A 22,233-nucleotide genomic window follows, 5' to 3' on the forward strand; every position below is an offset into this window, starting at 1 on the left:
TTGTTTATATTAGTATTCTATTTAGTTTTAATTATGTGTCTTGGCTTTTAACATAGAGTGAAAGAGGCCAGTCTGCTCGCACTACTGTCCAGATTCTACGCCTATGAGGGTTGGTGAGTGGCGCCTTCGAGTGGCCGGTGAGTTAGTGGCAAAACAACAGGCATAATAATGTTGAATGGGCCTGTTGTCCAGAGTCCGGAAAAAAGCAAAGTGGCGTGGTCTGCATGGTCGTGGAGGCGGCATTTTCGTGCGAAGTTCACAGGTGCAAGTTGCAACTTGCATGCATAGGGGAAAGGTTGTCCCTCCACCATCTGACAACGGTAGGTTGTCAAAGCGGGCGTGCCGAGACGTGTTTTGCTGCTGCGTGCTCGTCGCAAGCGTTGTCACCTTAGAGCCCGCCAGTGCCCGCCGTGCAAGTCCTCCGTGAAGTTAGTGGTAAGTTGGGTACTGCTAGGTGCACACGGCATGTCACGTTTGCGGCCTTTTTAGCGGCTGGTCCAAGCGTCAAAACGGCCAGTCCAAACTGACGATACTGCTCGGTACGCGGTAGAATTGTATTCGGTCGCTTCTATACCGCTGTACATCACCGTTGCTTTGCTTGATTCCGGTTTATCGCTGTTTGCTTCCTGGAATCACAGCGAGGACGAAAGGCGGTAAGGACGCACTAGGACAACGCGCCTTGTGCATCCTCGCTATCCTTTGTCTTACGCTGCCCTGTACAGTGCGCGTCAGGCTTGTCTAGGGCAAGCGAGCGCGCGGGCGACATCTGCTGATAGCGGCTGGGTTAGAGATAGCTTGCCATTGCGCGTGCGCCGATCTCGGACAGGGTCAGGCCGGTCTTCGTTTCGCATGTGCGCTCGAATTTGCAGACGCCACCACCCTCGAGGGGCGATTGTCTTTCACAGTGGCAGCCAGGAGCGTTTACAGGCCAGATAGACGCGTCGTTCGACGCGGTGCAATAACCCATCAGACGGTTACGCGATGCTAGAAAACGACCTCCGCTAATCTTTTGAATCTTTTGTTTAGCAAACGAAAAGCACGCAACAAGAACGCACTGCAGCGCTTTCTGTCAAAACTTTTGTGCGAATAAATAACGGCTGCACTGATAATGCATGGCGTCAAATTACGCGCTTACCGCGTGTCACCGCCTACGATTGGCACTTCAGAATAAAAGCGCCCCTTGTGGGGCGTGGCGTCTCTAAGATTGAGAATCCCATGCTATAAGACGACCGACCCGAGCCTGTCCGAGATCCACGCAAGCTATCTCCAACCCAGCCACTATCAGCAGATGTCGCCAGCATGCTCAGAAGCCGCACGCTCGCTTGCACTAGACAAGCCTGACGCGCACTGTACATCCCCTTAAATATGCTCGACCAATTAGCTCAACATTGGACCTTATTAGAAAACAATCGCTGTTTGCCTTCAGTGCCCCTTTCATCGTTTTTGGAGGGATAGTTTTCAAAGCGCCGAAAGCGGAACTTCGATGCAAAACATTCAAAGGGGAACTTTATGGTCTCCTCGATTTGGCTACACATTCTGCACTAGTTCACAAAAGTGCCGTGCAAGTGCAGCGCCAGTTCTTTCAGTGCGAGTGCAGCCGTACACAAGCGCTTTCCGTGCAGCGGCCGAGTCGAGGGCAAAAGTGCACAAACGTCGTCTGCTGCGGTCCGCGTTTGCGCGCTCGCGTTGTATTTTTTTTTTTTTTTCGATATGGCGTGCATTTTGGCTGCGGCCATGGAAATTGTGGACTCCGACAGCGACGAGGAATTTGACTGTGCCCTTTCTATTGCTTTGTACAAAGTGGCACGGGTCGACCGTCAAATACTTAGACTTCGAATTCAAGAGGCTGTTCCGGTTGTCGCGCGAGACGTTTGACAATTTGTGCGTGCGGTTCAGGCTGTCGCCGTTCTTCCCGAAAAGTGTCTCCGGTCTTCCACAAATCACAGCAGAAAAGAGTTGCCTGATAACACTGAGCCACCTTGGATGCCAAACAAGCATGTACTCTTGGCGAATTCCATTGAGAGAAAAGGAGCAGTGGCGTCGTGCAGTGAGGAGTAGGGGACAGAGCACGCGGGAGCAGTGCCACTGCACCTGCCATTGGAATGCGGCACGCACCCGGAGAACAGGTGGGAGAGGAAAAAACAAGGGAAAACACGGTCCCGACCCTAGGATGACCCTAGCTAGCTAGAGTCTGCTAGCGGCCTACTGAGGTGAATTAAGCAGATTTCTAGCATTTTGAATCTGTGCAGCTTGTTTGTAAAGTAGCAGAACGTGAATAGTACCCATACAATGGCAAGAAGTACAAATTTTGAAGGCTAAGTAGCGTGGATTTAACGTCTAAGCCAGTCTGACGTTCCTGCAGTAGTTTATTCATGCTGTCCATTTCTAAACGTCCACTAAATAGTCAATGCAGCCACATATATGGCCCGAAATCAATTCTTATGAGGATTCCTTTGAAGGGACCATGAAGACAAGTCACTTTGGTTCATCCAAAAAACTGCTGTGTCACGGTCAAAATGGTCTGGCACAGATTTTAAACTATATACTAAGGAGGAAAGAGATGGGTGTAACAATGGCAGTTGGTCTGCCACTTCCTTGTACTGCCTCTATTATGTCACAGGGACTGGTTTGCATGCTTGGTGGATTCCCGGCCGCGGCGGCCGCTTTTCTGATGGAGGTGAAAAGCAAAAACGCTTGTGTGTACGAGATTTCGGCGCACGTTAAAGATCCCCAGGTGGTCAAAATTAATCCGGAGCCCTCCTCTACGATGCGCCTCATCGCCTGCGTTGCGTCGGCGTGTTAAACCCTACATTCAATCAAGGCTTGGTGGACAGTGACAGAAGCTGCTACCATTTGAACATGATTTTGCGATTGCAGTAGTTCTGTAGCACTATGCTGCTTCTATCCAAGCATAAACCCTCTCTTCTACTTGGAACAAGAGTGCACGCAAAGCTTGTCCAACTCTTTGAAACTGTAAATGAATCTCTCGTAGACTCCTTGTCACACCAAATGCCCAACTCCAAATTGCTGAACCCTATCTGTGGCCCACTGTCGTCGTTTCGCCAAGTTTTCTAATTGCCAAAACTCTGGATTAGCTTGCAGAGCGTGCATACTTTACTGGGCCTGATCGTGTTGTTCAGAGCTGGGCTGCTGCCAGCTTTTTGGTGTCGTGGAGCAACGGTGACCAACCTGTGGGCAAGCTTCCCTTGAACCGAATTTCAAAACAGCGCAAAAGGATGGGACAAGAAACGACGACACATGGCGCTGACTAGCAACTGGTTGGTTTATTCCGCGGCTTGCGAAATATACCCAAGGAATAAAGGCGAGAAGGAATCCTGATAAAAAGGAAGTGCATCCAACAATACACTCAAAACACGAGATCCATGCACGTGCATTGATAAAAAAGTTGTGATGCTGATACAGCGCAGCAGTATAAGACGTGGCCAGAGGCACGAGGCAAGGAAAGGCAATTCTGGACAATGCAGCTTGGTTTTTGTGAGAATCCAGATAGCGGATTTCCTTACCTAGTAATTCAACAGACGGCTTACTAACATAATCGCCACCTGCCTTCTGAATGAGGTAAGCTTCAAAGATTTCACACTTGCGCTGACCCTTATACGTTCGTGCAACATGCTTATCGTGGAATCTGGGCAAGCACTCGTGGTCGTGACAATGTGTGGCAGGGTTGCTGCCAGTACCTGTTTCTAGTGTGTTTGCATGCTCGCAGAGACGATTGTTTAAACAGCACCCGGTCTGACCATATAGTTCTTCCCACACGAAAGAGGAACTCCACACACAACAGAGCGCCTACACTCGGCGTAAGGTTTTGTGTGGCCTTTTCAGCAAAAGGTTCCCTTTGGCTCATTTGTGTTCACTCGCCTACAAAGGCCACCCAGTTTATTTGGTGCAGAGAACGCTACTTTTACCCCGGCGCGTCCCACTACCTTTTTCAACATGTGCCAAACCCCAAGCACATAGAGGACGACAGTGATTTTCGTCGGCCTGCCCTTCAATGATCCAGGTTCACTGCGTTTGTGAATTTTCCCTAGCAACACTTCAGCTAAGTCACGTAGCAAGGCAGCTGGGAAGCCTGCCCACAGGAGCCTCACAATCTGTGAATAGAAACTGGCCCCTACTTCATGCGGGCAAGACCTATTTTAAGGGATCCCCTTAAAACAGCTAAGCCAATGCTCTGTTCCACGATTTTGGAATGGGACGAGAATGGAAGCAGGCTTTTCTTTGAGTGCGGCGCATACTTCCAACGAACATGGCTTGGCCTGAAATTCAGGAGAAGGTCCAAAAACCGCAGCTCATTGTCCGAAGGAACTTCTTTTGTAAGCGTGAGACCAGCTAGGGTGGTCTCGAAAATGGTCTCGCCATGATGGACATGGCATCGATGCAGCGACTCGCATAAAAACTCTCCTCTGCCAAAAATATAGATACAATCCTACACAAGAGGCAGTATGGTAGGCTCAAGTTCATTTGGGGAACGTTTCAAGAGCATGAGACCACAGTGTACACCAACTCCGGGATGTACGAATGCACGAGGCCTCAACTGCCGTAGTTGGCTACTCTGGCAATCAGTGTGACTGCATGACCCTCCAATATACAAGAACAAAGAAGTAGAAGTTGGAGCCATCCTCCTGGAAATCCGAATAGCCGAAGTATCAACTGGAAGCGTAACGTCATTACAAACTCACAAAGGACATTACACAGTTTTCTGGAGGCAGAATACCAAGCGCTTCGGTAAGATATTCCTATCCTCAGTGCAGAAAGTTCATGTTACGTGGATTGCCGGATCCAGTACTCTGTAAGCGAATGATGCACTATGCAAGAGGCAGACAAACTCTCCTACCGTGCTCCTTGCGACTGCGACTACCACACAGCCCTCTTCGAAAAATATTAAGAACGATTCCTCATCCTATGACTAGTAACACAAACATTCCTCTTGGTAAAACGAGGTCTCAATGCCGAAGAATCACAAGCTCTGTGGACGAAAAACCAACACAGTTATCTGGAAATCCCTGTGCATTCAGGTGCTCAGTGGTAACATCAGACATTAAAGGCCAACTGCACTCAAATTTTACTTTTGCCCAATTTGATCCAAATAAGTAGTCTATGCTCTTAAAATCACCATGGCGAAATCCTAAGCTTCATAAGCACACAGCACACTAGGTACCGTCGTTCAAAGTAGCTCCATGCAGACGATGTGTGCACCTAGCGGAGAGTCGCCGAAACAAGTTCCGAGCGGCCTGTGACGTTAGGTTGGGGAACCTATCTCGTGGAGCTGGCGCTTCTCCAGCGCTCCTCCGGGTTCAGGGGCGCATTCACCCGGGCTTTCTCTGCTACATAACCGCGCTGTACCGCCGTTGCCATCATGTTTCACACTAACCGCATAGGTAACAATAACCACCTTTTTTTTCAGTGCAATCAGAGATTAGAAATGTACAAACTATTCACACGCTTGCGAACGTTCTGGAGCTAGCAAAACTTTTTTCAATTGAAAATAATATTTCTACTAAAAAAAATGCGCGACACGCACACTTGCCTTACATTTCTCATTCCTATTGCATCTATCACAGAAAAAAAAGATCTTTATAACTCCTTGACCACTTGAACTTCTGCGCCTAATATTTGTCATATTTGGGCTGGCCCAATGCCACCTCTATTTCTTAGACCTTTTTAAAAGTTTAGCGACCTAACTGGAGTTGTTGTACACGCGAGTATAAACATTTGTGCTACTTATGCCTCATTCGCTAAGTGAACCAAAATCAGCCTTGCTCGTGGTAACAAATACACCCGCACAAATATCGGCCGTCCTCGCGAAGTGTGAAAGCTAACGCAACTGCTCCTCTCATAGACGATAAACTTGATTTCTTTTTTCAATTCCGAGATGAAGTAATATATGGATTACACTGTTGATGTCAACGCATCTGTAGCTTTACTTGCAAATTGATTGGCCTTTCAATGAATCTCATTGGATGCAGTGTCAAGATTGCTGATTCAACACGGCCCGGCTTCCCAGCTACTTGGCGCATCGCTGCACAGCTCACCAATCAGTGTGAGAGGCTTGACTCACCTGCTTTTATAACGCATGGCATCACTGGTGGCAGCGATGTGCAGTCTACAGGTTCTCTTACCCTGCCTGCTCTGTGCAGGTAAGACTTAAAGATTCTGGAAATTGTACTTACTTGTCCTTCTGCATTCCACTGCTACCAAAAGATTGTATTTGGACATGGCAGCAATGCCAAGGAAAGAATTAGTCCTTTTGAAGTCTTCAAATGGGAAATGAGATTGGAGTTAAAGCAACATAATAATGTGTATGTGTACCTCTGCTTTTAACAAACATGCTGGAAAGCATTGAGAAGATATGGTCTTCAGCATTGAGTTCAACAGCAGTTACCCAGTGTCCCCATAAATATTTTTGCCTTTTTTAATTGCTGGTTTTCAACTTCCACATAGTTCCTGTCTGGTACGACAATGTTGTATGTTGACCGGTATCATTATACTGTTCTCCCTCTTGCAATGCAGCCTGTATTTGGGGCAAGTGTTCACCGTCCCCATGTTTAAACCTTCCTCAAACCCCCGGTGCAGTGTATCTGCTGAGCTTAGAGACACTGATGGGGCCGATCAAAGATCGGGAGGACACAGCAAGCCCGTGGCACCTTCTTACGGCTAACCTAACCTACTCGCATTTCACACCACCCCTGGCAGACTGCCATGTGCTTCCTGTGCAAATGGCATGCCTGGGGGATGCAGCCGGGTTCTTCCTGGGGTCTTTACCGGCACGGGTTTAGCACGCAAGACCCCAAGCCTGGTGCCATGTCTGGCCTGGTGTTGCACTGCGGCTGTGTTTCAGCCAGTGCACTCCCGCACTGCCATGGTTCTCTTCCATGCAGTGTCAACTGGGCTAGCCAACACACCACCCTCACCTTCCCCCCTGTTTCGTAGGTAATAGATTAACGGACCTGTCTATCACTGCTTTAGCACTACATTGTCACTCTGTAATTCAATTCTGTTCTGCGAATATTTTCTGGGAGGAGGAGGGCAATGATTATTTGTCCCAAATCCTTCAGCAATCACTACCTTTCGCAAGTGGCTTCACCTCCATTTGTCAAGTATGTTTTGTCTTCATGGCTCCTGTAAGCCCCACAGTCAATCAACGACCCTGTAGTGTCCCCTTAATTAAAGACAAATCTTTTTACATACTACAGAGCCTGCAAGATGGGTAGAGCTCTGTGGCTCTAGTAGCAGTTCAAGAAACATTACAGTGTAGGCCACAACCATGCCAAAATACACTGAGGTCTTATTGGGACTACATATCTGTTCCAGTCTTTTTCCAGCTGCTTCTTGACAACAAAGGGTTGGAATGCGACTAGCTTCTTTTTAAAGGGTCCATGAAAGCAAAATGAAAGTTTGGTTCCTTTGAAAGATTGCCTCATTAGAGTCATGTTCACACCACTTTTAACGTAAACTTTGCTCGAATGAGCTGTATAATTAGGAAAATAGGGAATGGCCATGCGACCCACTAGCTAATTTACTGCAACAGAACCTATGATGTCATACCAGCCAGCTCTGTGATTGGCGGAGGCCGGAAAAAGCAAACGCAAATTAGGCAGAGCTTATAAGCTTGCCTAATGAGCTTTTTGCACCTGAATTTAGGGCGCATTTTTTGATATCAGTAAGAATGGTGGGACAAACAGTGGAAGTTACGAAAGCACATGATTCAGTGTGACGACCCATTCGCGGTTGCACTCAAGGGACGCAAGGAATTTGTGCAGCAAATAGACTCCGCACATGCAGACACTTCTTTTATTGTGGTGCGCTCCACACGTTTCTTGCATGAGCACTTTGCGCTTGCGCTGATTGCTGGTGGAGCCAACAACGGCATAATGACGCCCGGACGGGTAGCTTCTGTACGTCGCCAAGTAAAGGCAATGATGGCAACCTGCCCAGAATTAAGAAAATAAAATGGCAGCATCTCCACTCCGTGGATGATGGCGATGGTACGGAGTACGTGGACTCGAAATGACAACCAAGTTTGGCCCATGGTGACATCCGATTTGCGCCCCGACCGTCGTTCGATTTGAGCCATGAGTTTCACCTTGATTGTTTCCTAAATGAAACTGCAACTCACGGCTCAAACCGAATTTCGCTTGATGGTGGTGTGTGCATGGATGGACACTGGGAGGTCACTGTACTCTGCACCGGTACAGGTGTTGAAGTAAGCCGTTTGACACTCGGCTACTAACTCACGGTCGTAGCATAATGGGTAAGATGACTGACACTAACTCTGTGTGGTCTACCAGACACAGGCTCGAATCCTGCCGGTGCCTGTGGGATTTTTGCGATTGTAAATGCTATGCGCACAGACATTGCACGGTCCTAAGGTACTCCGCACCTAAAACATCAATTGGGGATGGACAGACAGGCGTCCTGCTGGCACGGCGGAACGAAGCCATGTGGGGTGGCCCACCGTCTTCGGGGGTTCGGAACGGAATTTATGGGCAAACCTGACAGCTCTCGGACGTTTTAAACGTTCTGCTTAAAGTACGGCTTAACTTGCCGCTGCTGACACACCGAAGAAATGACACTTCACGCACAGCACGGAGCCAGAGCGTGAAACTGCGGCATCGTCTGCTCGCCCCGCAGTCCCAAAGAAATGCCCGCCAGGTGGCGCCTCGATGGCCAGCACTCACCTTTTCAAACGCAGTAGTGTGTGTCAAATCAGATTCAATCAGGGCTAGAAGTAAATCAGAGGGCCATAGGTCGATTGGCATTAGGAGCACACTGTAAAACAACAAATGAGGCAGTGCAGGGAGACATGGGATGTGCATCCTTCGAAGTGAAAGAAGCACAGAGCAAAATATGTTTTGAAGAACGACTTAAAAATATGGATGATCAGAGATGGGCGGCCAAAGTGTTGCAGTATCTTCACATGGAAAGCATGGACACACAGTGGAGGAAAAGAACCAGAAGGCTCAGGACAAAGTATATGGAACCTGGAAGTGCAGGGGAAATGACCAAGGCAATAAAAACATGAAGTGAAAGAAACAGATACAACGACCTGAAAAAAAAGGATGGATGCGAAGAAGTCCTTAGATATCAACAGGATCGGGAAGCAGGAGATCACCAGGGAAAAATTATTCGATTATACCAAAGGGAGTGCATTGCTTTTTGAAGCTTAGGCGGGTTGCTTGCGGACAAAAATGCTTATCCGCGAGCGGGTACAGGAAGAACTATGCACAGGCTGCGGAAATGAGCCAGAAACCATGCGACATGTTGTAACGGAGTGCACAAGTATCCGTCCAGTCCTCAGTGATGGAGCCATCCAGCTTCCGGAGGCCCTTGGCTTTAAGGTTAGCGGAAAAGTTAATTGGACAGCAGTAGAGGTTGTAAAAGAAGGTTAGAATGTTGGCGGGAAAAGAGCAAAGAACAATGTGGGAAGAAATGCGAGCAAAGAAGTGAGACTAGCACAAAAATTTTGTCAAAGTATTTTCTTTTTATTTGATATTGTTTTTTTATTTATTTTGTTTGTATTTTTTGGTGAGGTGATTGTACAGTGGCGTTGCGACTAAGGCCGCTGTGCAACGCCACCCCGTTACAAAGGGGAAGCCACTAAGCATCATCATCAATGGCCGACCCGACAAAATTCTGGTCCCAAAAATCTGCTTTAAAGGCACATGCTCACAGCACAAAAAAAAACGCATCAAGCCTTTCCATGGCTGACACTAGTCGTGCCATGTACAAGTGCTACCCCAGCTGCTCTCAATAACTACCTCTTGCTGCCTTAGGCTGCTTGCTGCGCAGTACTTCTCATGGCAACAGTTCATGTGGCCACACTGGGATTGTCCTTGTTGACGCTGTAGCTGTTGAGCGGACTGTCGTAGCCCACCTCTATGGAGTCAGGTGGTGGCAGGGCTGGATTTGCAGCGGACAAGCAAGTTCCTTCTTTCCCTTTCAGTCAAGAGCCTGGCATGGCCTTCCTTGCACGGCCGCTCAGAAACATTGCCGGGCTTTGGACTGAACAGCTCTAGCAGGTAGACAGTTTTGTCAAAGTCGCCGCAGCTACTTTTGATCCCCATGATCGCGCCCCTCAGTGTGGTGCCACCACAAGTCAGCTCAGCGAAAAGTTGCCATCAGTCCATCCTGAGCAGGGTTGGATGTCCATCAGCTGGAACTTCAACCTATGGCCAGAACCCTAGAAATGGCCTTGTACAGGCGCGATGAGCTCACAGTTTTTCAGTTGCCAAAGTCTATTAAGAAAACCTGGCACTTACAAGGTCCGAGAACAACCTGCACCAAGACTCCGGCTCCAGGTTCCCAGAGCTTATGGGAGTAAATGCTGCAGGTTCCTTGTATGAGCTCGCTGTCAGTGCGTTTGTCCATGCAGGTCTTCACCATAGTGCACACAAATCTCAGGCTGTGTCCATAGAAGTGCCTAGATGTACAGATTAGTGTGATCAATTCAAAGTTTTTATCAGGAACTTGCCCGGTAGTGAACTTGGCACCAAGTGCACTTTGAAGGCTTTTTAGCTGTGACCTGCTGGGAATGCCCACTGCTGTCTTGTCGGCACTGTGAGACACCTCTGTGTCCAGTACGGTACAAAGATAGGTGCCGAACCGGGCGTACCCATTTTGGACGAGATCGGTGATGTTGAGCACCTTCAGGCCCACTTCCATTATGGGCCAATTGATGTCCAGTTCAACCTCAGTCTCCAGTATCAGACAGTGCGTGAAAGACCGCTGCGTAGAGCAGCTCTGTGTCAGGTAACAGGTGCTACAGGTCGATCTGCGTGCTATCACGTGTTGGCCTCAATCGTCGAATGTAACATGCGACTGCCGTGTGCAATTTGGCTGCCGTTTTACCCGTAGATTTTGTACCCGAACTCCAACTCGATGGCATCACTTTGGTTGCTGTCGACATCCACTTCCACAGTGCGGGGTGTGCCAAAGTTTCTGTGCAGGTCCTTTGCCAGTGCTGGAAGCGCTAGTTCTGCGCTGGCGAATTTGAAGACCAAAGAGTACATGGCCACGACGAGTTCGGGCACGTGGGGTACCTTGGGGTCGATGATGAAGGCGTATTTGTTGGCTGCGTCGTGAAGTTCTGGCAGCTTGTTGAGTAAAAATAGTGTCAAATCAGAGTATAGCATTGTGCGCGGGGCTTTGCTTCGCCATGTGCACATCTTGAGGGGCCCTATAATGTCCAGGTGCGTGCCCGCCTAATTAGCGCCATTGGGGCCGTTTTCTGCCACATCGCACAAATGACTGACCAACAACCGCTGCAGAAAACGCAAAGCTATTCGTAGCTAAATATCAGTAGCCAAACAGACCGCAGCTTGTAGCACAGAAACTCCACCGGTTTGCACTGTTTCCTCGATTGGCTACCGCAGCTCGGTCGTCTCAGCTCGGGCATGTCACCACTCTCCTGGTCCAATCACGTTCAGCCACTTAAAGAAGTCATACAATTGATTTTCGGAGTTTATTTTTGCTCTAGGAAGTACGGTATAGTGAACTAGAATGATCTAGTGGCGCAAACGGTGAGGAAGGGGTGTGCTTCTTTGTGTAGAAACCACCAGGTGGTGCTGCTGCGCCCTCTTCGAGAGGTGCCGCCGTGGCAGTCGATGTACTTCAGGCGATCGGCAGTGGTTTTGGCTGTCGTTGTTCCGATGTTGGGTAGTAATTAACCTTTACAAAAAAAAAAGGCTACTCGTGTCTGGCATCCCCGTACTTTGCTGGGAACGTTTTGTTGCAAATCTGCCCATTTGAGCTGTAGGGAAACGGCTATAAATTGAGTTGTTTGGTGTCATCTGCTACCTGCGCAGCCAATCAATACGAGCATACGCGTTCGCTGTGCCGCCAGCGGACAACTGCTATGTTTAATTCTTTACAAATGGATTTACTTTTTTGTATTTACTGCAATAAAGTCCCGGCATGAACCTACTTGTGAATTTGCCTCTACAGAAGCAAATTATACCCAGTATTCACGCGTCCAGTAGCACCCGGCTGATTTTCTCAGCAGCAAAGTGTGCAATGAACAAATGACCTTCAGAGGAAACTTTCCCCAGGCACTCAGTGCTGAAGGCATCGTCTCCAAATGTGGTTGTTTGAGGTAGCAGCTTCGGTGTTAGCACTAAACTCCGTAGCCGTCATGGCCCCTTTACAAGCTGAACTGCTGTCAGCTTCTTGCAGCACACTGTTCGCAACAGCTAAAGAATCTATTTCACCGCTTCCACATAACACACCGTAAAAAAATGTTTGCGCCGACACTTTGTCGTCATGTGGGCAGAAGAGCATGAATTTCTCGTGAAAAAATTCTTGCTTTTCTTCTCTTCTTATCTATGTGGTAGCGAAAAGAACGTTTCGAACGTTGGCACAATTTAGCCGGCACCAGAGCTTTGAAGGAAGCTTGACTTCTTGAAGATGGGTCATTGTGAAAGCATCCCATTCCATAGAGCTTGCGACTTCATTTGATGAGCCCTGCGGAGAGAGAGAAGCCTCGTGGCGTGGCTGGCACACCTCATCTTTTTCGGCTCTTGAGCTTTGTCGTGGCTTCTTGTTGGCTGCCGAAACTGGAACTCTTGTTGTTGCCCACCTTTTCCTTTGCGGCTTCCGCGTGCTCCATACAGAATTCGATGCACAGTCAGGCAGGATGGTAGGTACTGTACCTGGAGCCAGTGACAGTTTCCCACGTGCAAGTCGCACTTCACAGCCGTTTATTACGTGGATGTAATCCCGCAATATGCATTTGGGCTCAAAGTGGCGCTCACCGACGGCTGAAGATATGGTCAAGGGTTCGTCCAGTCTTCCCAAATTTTGTTCCCACTTTTGGTGCAGTTCATCGTCCAGGGGAGCGGCGAACAAAGACGCCTTGGGAGCACCTGGGTACCCACTGTGACACCCCGGAGCAAAGCAATAGGTGTCCGTCCTTCGTTTTGACATCGCGGCTGCCCGGCCTGCCTAACCTCTTTTCGACAGCACTCGCAATAACTATTTTCCTGACCATTGCATACCTCTTGCTTCTGTAGGGGAACATCACGGAAACGTAAAACACGCAGAAAATGAAAGGCCGGCCTCGACCATAAACAGACGGACAGTCTGTCTGACCACACGCCGCCAACGCATCGCACATCCGCTCGTATCGTCTGCGCCGCTAGCAGACGACACAGTGCTACTTTGTTTCTAGCCATTGCCCAATGGCTCAAACGGGTCTGATAAGCAACAAAACGTTCCCAAAAAGGTACAGGGACAACAAATGTGAGAATCTTTCTTCCATAAAGGTTAATTACTGTACCACACTAAAAAACGGCAGCGGCAATAGCTGGCGAGCGCCCCAAGCAACGGCCCGTTCAACCGCGGTACCGTTTTCGGAGAAGGCGCAGTGGCGCTCCTAGCGGCGGTAGACGCGTTTTGCTTCAACGCTGCAGAGCGCTCCCATTCGCGCCACTGGATCAAGTCCACTGTAACGGTATTCGACTTTAAAACCAATGTGAAAGCAATTTTCGTTGTTCGTTAGCCATTTCAGTATCATAATTATTTGTGGTTCACTTTCGGTTGCGGCATTGCATGCACACGCTGAAGTTACCGCAGTTAAGGGCACACGTTAAGCCCTAAACTTCCCATGCATTTCTGACCGTTTTGAGGTACCTTTTTTCTCGGCATCTACTAAAGGTGTCTACGTAATGCATTCATCATTTTCTTTCAAATTTTAGACCCTTTTAACTATACTAGAAATATCATATTAAATTGAATTGCTTACGACTTTTTTTCCTCGTTAACGAAATTTTAGCTGTATTTGCATATTCAAAATTGCGTAAAGAAAAAAATCGCTGCGTACATATTTTCAAATCTGGCACAATAGATCTGACAACTTATGTAAATGACGGAAAAAAGGAGGTGGTTATCCTGGAAGATATAGGAAATAATAATACCTAGTATGCAATAAAAAACATTGTTTTGAGCTAATTCAGTTTAAAGCAAGAAAAGGGGTGAAAAGGAATACTTTTTTGCTGCAAACACCACTTGAGTCATTCATTTAGTAAGCACCAGCTTCGTAATCACCGTCGAATCATTTTTTTGCTTTTCAGGCGGTCGCCCGCCTTGCCTTGCCTATTTTGTGAACTGTCGTAAAGCTCTCTTCACAAACTATCTTCGCTTGTCAGCCTCTTTCAGCCACCAGATGGTGGTGTAGCACCCAAGGTTCCATCCGAATGATTTCGAAATGCTCACTTGTGCGTTGCTATCATTCGATAAAAGAACAGCGTCCAATATTGCAGTCTTGAGAGTGTGAATCCTAACAAAGGCATTTTTTGGTACGGGGCTCCGAAGCAGAAATGTGGGAAAAGGTGCACAGTGTCTTTGGATTGACTTGGCTGAAAAATCAGCTATGCAATGGTTTCCAAGCAAGTTCTTAATACAGCTGGCTCCAGAAAAGCGTTTTGGTCCGGAGCTGGAAGTTTTTTGATGGGAGAAACGACAATAAACACGAAGCACATTCCAAAAGGGGATGTGGTCACTTATAGCGTCCTCGATAAACATGCACCGGGGTTGCCCCCAAAACCGGCGCGGTGCGCAGTGCCCTACGACAGTGCGCACTGGCACGGAGCTTTGCTGGAGGACAGGCGGTGTGCTGAAGCACAAGTGCCACCTAGCATTTCCTAGCTGTTTGGTTGATTGAATCGGGGTGTGCCATTTTCATGTTGGCGTGTCTGCTCTTCGTGCGTGGTATGCATTACAATGAGTGGAAGCATAGGAGTAGAAGTTGTGTGCGAAGTCAAGACACATCGTCTTGTTTTGCCACAAGTGCAGTTTAACCTTCTGGCATCTGGTGTGCTTTTGAATGGCAATTACCACGGCGAAAGGAGTGAAGGCTTCGTCTGTTTTCATTGCATGATAGTCTTCTTCCTAGTGTGTGATACTACCTAGTTCTGCCCTTTTCCCTTATAACAGATAAATCGAAGCTGCTGGCTTTCGTCGCAAGCGTTGCCGGAAGCCCGACGTCCTCAGGTGCTGGCACGGGGCCTTCGTTTGTGATCAGCACCTAAAGCTTCCCGCCAACCCCAGTCCCTGCGTCTTGTATGGCTGTCCTGGAAGGTGCGAATAAGCTTTTTCTGCCATCGTAATCTGCGGTGCACTCGGCAATGATGAACTTGTTAGTTAAAAATTGTTGCTTATTGGGGATTGGGACTTTCATTTAGAGAAAACTACATAAAAATGCATTACACCAGCGTAAACACTGGCTAATTCTCTTGGCTGATTTGCGTTCTGCAAAGAGGAGTGAATTAAATTAATGCCTTGCCACAAATTACAAAAATCACTAGCAAAAGAATCCAATCACTTGACTGCATAACAGGTGTTCTCTGAACAAGGTAGTAAACAAAAATATACAAATGTTTAATTTTCTAACAATAACTGGTAAGAATCAAACACGGCATCAATGCCTGGCATGAAGCCAAAGGGCGTCGAAGTTGTGCCTAGAGCGGCATTGTATTTTCTGCCGAAATGAGGCGTCGAAGCCCATTTGGCGATTAGCCATAAAAAAGAGTTGCAGCAGAGTGAAGAAGGTCACGGTACGCTCTGGTAGGCGACTGGTGCTACTGCGCGTGCACAGAAATGTAAATACTGGTTGCGCGCATGCGGAAGTACTGTACGGGACCGGTTCTCCACTCTGTTATAACACTCGTGTCCTGTCCCGCCCCCGATTCAACAGTCAGTCAGTACCAGGTACTTATAAAAGGCGAGGCCCGATTTCAACAAAGAAATAATTATTTTCCCGTAATTCCCCACTTTTTCGCCACGAGTGGTATGGCAGTTGTGTGGGCAGTCATGTGGGCGCTTATATCACGCTCCTGACCACTCGACCGACGTGGAACCGGCGCTGTCAAACATGTTACCTGCCTGTGATTTACTCATTCCGAACCAGTTTGGCCATAAAGCAGCGACCTATGTGTTTTAGAATTTGAGGTCGTGTATCGTACAAGCGACCATTTCAAGGAGTCATGAAGAGAACATACAACTCCGTTTAATTTGAGAGAACTAGAATTCCGTATCTCACTCAGTTCCATTAGAGCCACAAAAGGTGTTTTTTTTTTAAGGAAAAATAGCAAGAAGTATTTAAAAACTTTCAAATTTTGCGCCACAGTGATGTGTTATGAGCAGGAATGACGTCATACGGGCCAACAATAAAACATAATTTTCAGTGTGTTAACTGCACGTTAGCATTCAAGTGATGCGGTCAAATGGAACTAGAGGCCCCATTACAGACGTCCAGTCATGTGTCGTCGGGACAGGTCAGTTAGGCGGCCGCCAATCGCACAAACAAGGTTCCGTGACGTCATAGAAAAGTTGCGGGAAATTGGCTAGGGGGTCGCGACTGCTTCACACGTCTTCTTTAATATCTCCGTTATTTGTTCGAAGATTGTGATGGTATTGGTATCATTGTTATCGGGGCTAAGCAGTCTTTCTAATAAACCCAACTTGTATTTTGCCTTCATGGCTCCTTTAAATAATATTGCGTGTAGATTACACGTATAGAGCATCACGGTATTTGGTGCCGTTAGCTGTAAAATTTTTTTAGTGCTTTACGTTACGCCGGACGTAACTCAAAACATTGGCCTAAAGTTCCTTCGGACGTAACTCTAGTTTTCAATTCTGGGTTCCGTCGGGCGTAGCTCTAGAAACTGGCTTAAAGTTTCGTCGGACGTAACTCGTTTTCAATTTTGTGCTCCGTCAGACCTAACTCGAGACACTGCGTATTTTTAATTGTTTAGTGGTAGTAGTTCAAACTTAAAAGTTCTAATTGATGTAAACATGTGTGTGATTGCAAAACAAAAAAACTGCTTCCCATATTTGCTTCTACAAAACTTCTGGTATATATTCATGTCTGGCTGGTAATTTTTTGTTGAATAGTTTTTTTCCTATTGTTCTTGATAACAATCAAGGAAATTTTTTATTAACTCGGACACTCTTATCTCACATAAAACTAATTAGATATTTGAAATCAGCTACAAATACTGAACAAGCCCACGAAGTTTTGTCAAAATTGGTTGGAAAGCAAAAAGACCAGTGTGCTTCATTGAATTTGAATTTGAATTCTTTATTATTTCCAACGGTGTGAGATACATACAAGTTAGTATGCAAAGAATGCTTCAGATCAATAGAGTATGCTTCAGCTTAATAGCAATAATACCAATTTTATCACATGTTTCAAACAAATAATCCACGTAGTAAAAAAAAAATAAAGCAGTAGCGACTCCACAGCCGCATTTTGGCGATTTCTCAATGTCACAAAGGCTTGTTTGTAAGATTGGTTGTGGCCGATTACAGCCCCCGCCACGAAACATGACTGGACAACCGTAGCAGAGCGATTCCTTTTAATCAGATCGTTTGAATGTTAAGAAAAACAGTTAATGCAGTGATAACTGTTTAATGCTGGTACATATAACGTCACTGGTGCCCATATGTCACTAGTGCGAGATTTGAAAGGTGTTCCATATTTCTTGCGTTTATTTTTGGTCAAAAAATCTTCGTGGCTGTAATGCAGTTGAGTGAGTTACTGAAGGCTAGTTATTACAAATTTAATAAACTTATATTTTGTCTTGATACCCACTCTAGGCATCAACTTAACTTTTTCCTTATTGTTGTTATTAGAGTTTAGCTACTACTTACCATCTAGTGTACTCCTTCTTTTTCTCGTTTCCTTTTTTTTTTCTCATTATCTTTTTTTATTTTATTTTATTTTTTTGTTTTTTTATCCAACATCGCACTGTTCGTTCCTCTTCCGGTCCTGTTTTGCGGCTCAACTGCTTAGCCTCTTTTGTTGTTAATTTTCTTTTGATGTACTGTTTTTTTTTATTTTTTATTTTTCTTATTTAATTTTTTTATTATTATTACTTTTTGTCCCCTCCCACCTCTCCCCCCGACAGCCCCAACCTTGTGATCCACTCCTGCATAACCTGCTAACCAATGTATAATGCAAGAGTCGCGTGCCGAATTATTATTCTCCCTCTCTTCCTCCATCCCTCCTTCTCTACTCTTTTTACTGTCCCCCTCTCGCTTCCGTTCGGCCGGTTGAGGTGTCGGCGAAACACCAGACAGTTACCGGCCTCTATCTCCCCTTCCCCCACCCCCAACTACCACTTCCTCCTCCTCCTCAGTAAACATAACCGCGCCACTGTCGAAAATCCCCCCTTCCCCCTCCCCATTTCCCACCTTCCAAACACTTCCAAACCCTCTGTGCTCAGTGGTTCCACATTTTACACTCCCAGGCAGTGTGTTAGCCCACTGCTTTCCTCAAAGTTACATACATAGCAAAGTAGAAACAAATTATTGTTTTGTCACATTTTTCATTTCAGATGGAGCACGTAGCTGCTTACGTCTGCAATCGGTGTCAACAGAGGACACCTTCTTTCAACCACCTTTTCCGTCACTACTGCACATGGCATGGCACCGAAGATGACCGGCAATGTAACCTGGAAGGCTGCAGCAGAACTTACAAGCTCTACAGCTCCTTTCGCAAGCATGTCAGCCGTCATCATGGTCACCTGTTTGCTTCGAGCAGTATAAACAGCGCACCTCCTACTGAGCTACAGCAGGCCCAAGATGATGCAGGCGAGGAAGTGGCATACAGTGGATCCGCCGTGTCTTAACTGGCAGGAAGGCAGACAGTTACCAGAAAGTACCATAAGTGAGATAGCAAGTGATGTGATTGCCTTCACAACAGAGTTTAAAGAGACTCTAGTATCAGTTGACACATCTAAGCTTGGAAAATTGAAAACCAGGATAGGCAGAGAAAACCACTGGAAGGCCGTGCATACATTTGTGTCTCCTCGCAGAGTGAGTTGCTCTGATGAAAAGTGCGACACTTATGAGTATGTCCCAATTTTAGAGACAATACAGGCTGTTGCAGAGGCTCGTGAAGAATTTCAATGTATTCAACCACACAAGGCTAACTTACTGCAGGATGTGCCAGATGGCTCTTATTTTCAACAGCATTCATTTTTTTCGAGTGCTAACAACGAAGGCCTGCTTGCTCTCCAACTTTACTTTGATGAGTTTGATGTTTGCAATCCTGTAGGAAGTAAGCATGGAAAGCACAAGGTGTTAGCTGGGTACCTCACAATTCTCAACTCATCCTCTTAAATTTCGCTCAAAACTGAATGAGAAGTATCTTGTACTCATTGTAAAGAACGTGCTTGTCCAGAAAGTCGGCCTGCACAAAATTTTTCATCCACTCCTTGCTGACATTCACAAGTTCGAGACTGAAGGGGTCGAGCTCAATGGAGAAATAGTAAAGGGGTCATTGTTGTACGTGTGCGGCAACAACTTATCCAGCCACCAGATTGGTGGCTTTAGCGAGTGCTTTTCATCAGGCCCCATCTGCTGCTTTTGCATGGCCACTAAAGATGAAATTGATGCAAAGTGGCAGGAGCATAAATACACTCTGAGAACCAAGGATGCCCATGCACGTCATGTGGAGCTCATAAAGACAGGCAAAAATTTATCCAACTGCTATGGTGCAACTGGCGAAAGCTGCCTAAGTGCCATCCAATCGTTTGATGCCACACAAGGTTTGCCAGCAGACATTATGCATGACCTCTTTGAGGGTGTCATTCCTTTCGTAATGAAACATGTAATCAAGCACTTGATAGCAACGTTTTCACCCTAGACAAGCTGAACAAGAGGCTTAGTTCATTCCCACTTCAAGGTGCTGACAAGAAAGCTAGGCTAGTTACCTTTGGGAGCCAGGTCATAAAGGGCTCAGCTGCAGAAAAGCTTTGCTTTTTTCGCTACTTTTCCCTCATCATCGGTGACTGCATTCTTAGGGACAACGAAGCCTATGGTGTCTACCTTGCATTGCAAGTTGTGACTGACATTATTCTTGCACCTCAGATTCCCCAAAGTGTTGCAGCGCACCTAAAGGTGAAAATCGAAGATTTTTACAGCAGTTTTAAGGAAGTATTCCCAAATGTTTGTGTCATTCCAAAAATGCACTATCTGATTCACTACCCCAGACTTCTGCTTTTGTATGGCCCACTTTCAAAGCTCTCCTGTATGCGGTTTGAAGTGAAGCACCAATATTTCAAGTCTGTAGCAAGAAAAACACGCAACTTCAAAAATCTTTCAGCTACACTAAGCCGTCGCCACCAGCTGAGTTTGATGTATTCCCTTGCTCAACCAGTTCAGCTAGTAACCACCGTGGGTGGCAAAAACAGACTTTGACTCACTGCCTGAACTGCTGAAGCACAGGCTTCAGGAACTTGGCATAGCAGGGATGCATGTTGAATGTTTTTCAACAGTTACATTGTCAGCAACGACAGTATGCACGTCTGGTGTGCTGCCACTAATTGTCGCAGCAGACGAACTTCCTCAGTTCGCTCAGGTACAGCTGATTGCATGTTGTGACAACAGGTACTTTGTCGTTACATCTATCCTAGAGACACAATACTTTGACAGTCATCTTCACTGTTTCACTGTCGCCCACACATAAGCCCACATAAGGTTGTAATAGAAAACATTGAACATCTTGAAGAGTATTTTGAACCAATGTACACTTTGGCTATGTGTATGGTGTTATTGGGTGTATGATAGCTTGTTAGGTGATAGACTCTATTGCAGCATTAAGGCATTCTCTCCATGTAAATAGATGCTTGATTGATTTGATTGATTGTGGGAGTTTAACATGCCGACGCTACACAGGAGATGAGGTGCGCCATAGTGGAGGGCTCTGGATTGATTTTGACCACCTGGGGATCTTTAATGTAGATTGATTGTAGGGTTTAACGCACCGGCGCAATGCAGGCGATGAGGCGCACCATAATGGAGGGCTTCGAATTAATTTTGACCACCTGGGGATCTTTAACGTGCGCCGAAATCTCGTACACGGGCGTTTTGCTTTTCACCTCCATCAGAAAAGTGGCCGCCTCGGCCGGGAATCGAACCCGCGACCTCATGCTCAGCAGCACAACGCCTTAGCCACTGAGCCACCGCAGCGGGTGGATCTTTAATGTAAATCTGTGTAAATATGTAAATAGATGCTACCCGCAAGCTGACATGAGACCCATGAAATAAAAACTGCGAGTTTTTCAAGCTTCAGTCTTTCGAGTTCACATTGGTGTTTTGAAATACTTGATAATGCAGAGAATCTGTAGCTATTTTTGATTCCCATGTGATAGTTTTAGTGTCTTGATGAAAGTTCGTGTCAAATACCGGACTGGATTATTTGACCACGAAGACTACTATATTCTTCCACCTGGCCAACATTCTAGTCGAACAAACCAGAATAAATGCTGTCGTCATTTCGTGCCCTTCAGTGCACATTGCAACGTACTGTGAATGCTTGGAACACTCTCAAGCGATGCTGTAAATGGCACAAATATTGATCAGTTTTGCTTATTTGTGGAACGGCTAACAGAGCCTATATAGTTATTTTTCTTGTGAAGTTCGGTTCCCGGCCGCGGCGGCCGCTTTTCTGATGGAGGCGAAAAGCAAAAACGCCCGTGTGTGCGAGATTTCGGCGCACGTTAAAGATCCCCAGGTGGTCAAAATTAATCCGGAGCCCTCCACTACGGCGCGCCTCATCGCCTGCGTTGCGTCGGCGCGTTAAACCCTACAATCAATCGATCTATTTTTGTTGTGAAAGCGGAAAAAGTGTCTTGCAGTATTGCATTGTACCTTCTTTGTGCATTTTTTTATCATGTGTAGCATGTCATATTTCTTTTTCGTGTACGTGAAGTGTACGAATGTAGATTGCTATTAAAAAAAGTGTTCCCTGTTCCGCATATTGTCCCTCATAATACTGTAGTTCTTGTCCTTGTTGTACCTTATTAGATCCCTGTGATGCTGTATGCCAACTACCTGTGGTGACTGTGGAAGACCTACCCTATAAGTGAATAAACTGCCAACATTGAGAAAACACTGTCCATTGCTTTATTTAAGGCGTTCGGACCAACACGGAGTTCGTTTATGGACTCTTCCCTAGGGTTGCACGTAGTGACATTATTAAAGCCTTGCCTAAAAGGCAGAGTAACAATAATGGGTCATAGTTGCTGCCCACCGCACTGCAAGCATAACCACAGTATGCTTACATTTCCAGCTATATTATGTGAAATGTAGAAATGTAAGTGTGAAAATCATATCAGGTAATCAAACTTGTCATCCTCGAGTAGTCGTGGTGAAGTTTGGTAGGAGTAGAAATATATGTCTTGGGTAATGTACCTGTAACTCCAATTTTGA

General features: G+C 46.4%; 1 protein-coding gene and 1 long non-coding RNA gene across 2 annotated transcripts; one reads left to right on the forward strand and one right to left on the reverse strand.

The window, feature by feature from the left end:
• The first annotated feature begins 105 nt into the window (after positions 1-105).
• Positions 106-21,913, forward strand: LOC144172804 (uncharacterized). The gene is made up of 4 exons (XR_013323106.1): positions 106-435; positions 5,988-6,158; positions 14,950-15,093; positions 18,354-21,913. It is a non-coding gene; the product is annotated as an uncharacterized LOC144172804 (long non-coding RNA).
• On the reverse strand, positions 12,073-12,942 carry LOC144172820 (uncharacterized). The gene is made up of 2 exons (XM_077701447.1): positions 12,596-12,942; positions 12,073-12,229 (listed from the first exon to the last, which is right to left on the reverse strand). The coding sequence occupies exons 1-2, from the start codon at positions 12,940-12,942 to the stop codon at positions 12,073-12,075; spliced, it is 504 nt and encodes a 167-aa protein (XP_077557573.1).
• Positions 21,914-22,233: the final 320 nt, after the last annotated feature.

This window comes from Haemaphysalis longicornis, unplaced genomic scaffold (assembly GCF_048455015.1).
Source record: "Haemaphysalis longicornis isolate Haplotype H1 unplaced genomic scaffold, Haemaphysalis longicornis Haplotype H1 scaffold_26, whole genome shotgun sequence".
NCBI classification, from domain to species: domain Eukaryota; kingdom Metazoa; phylum Arthropoda; class Arachnida; order Ixodida; family Ixodidae; genus Haemaphysalis; species Haemaphysalis longicornis.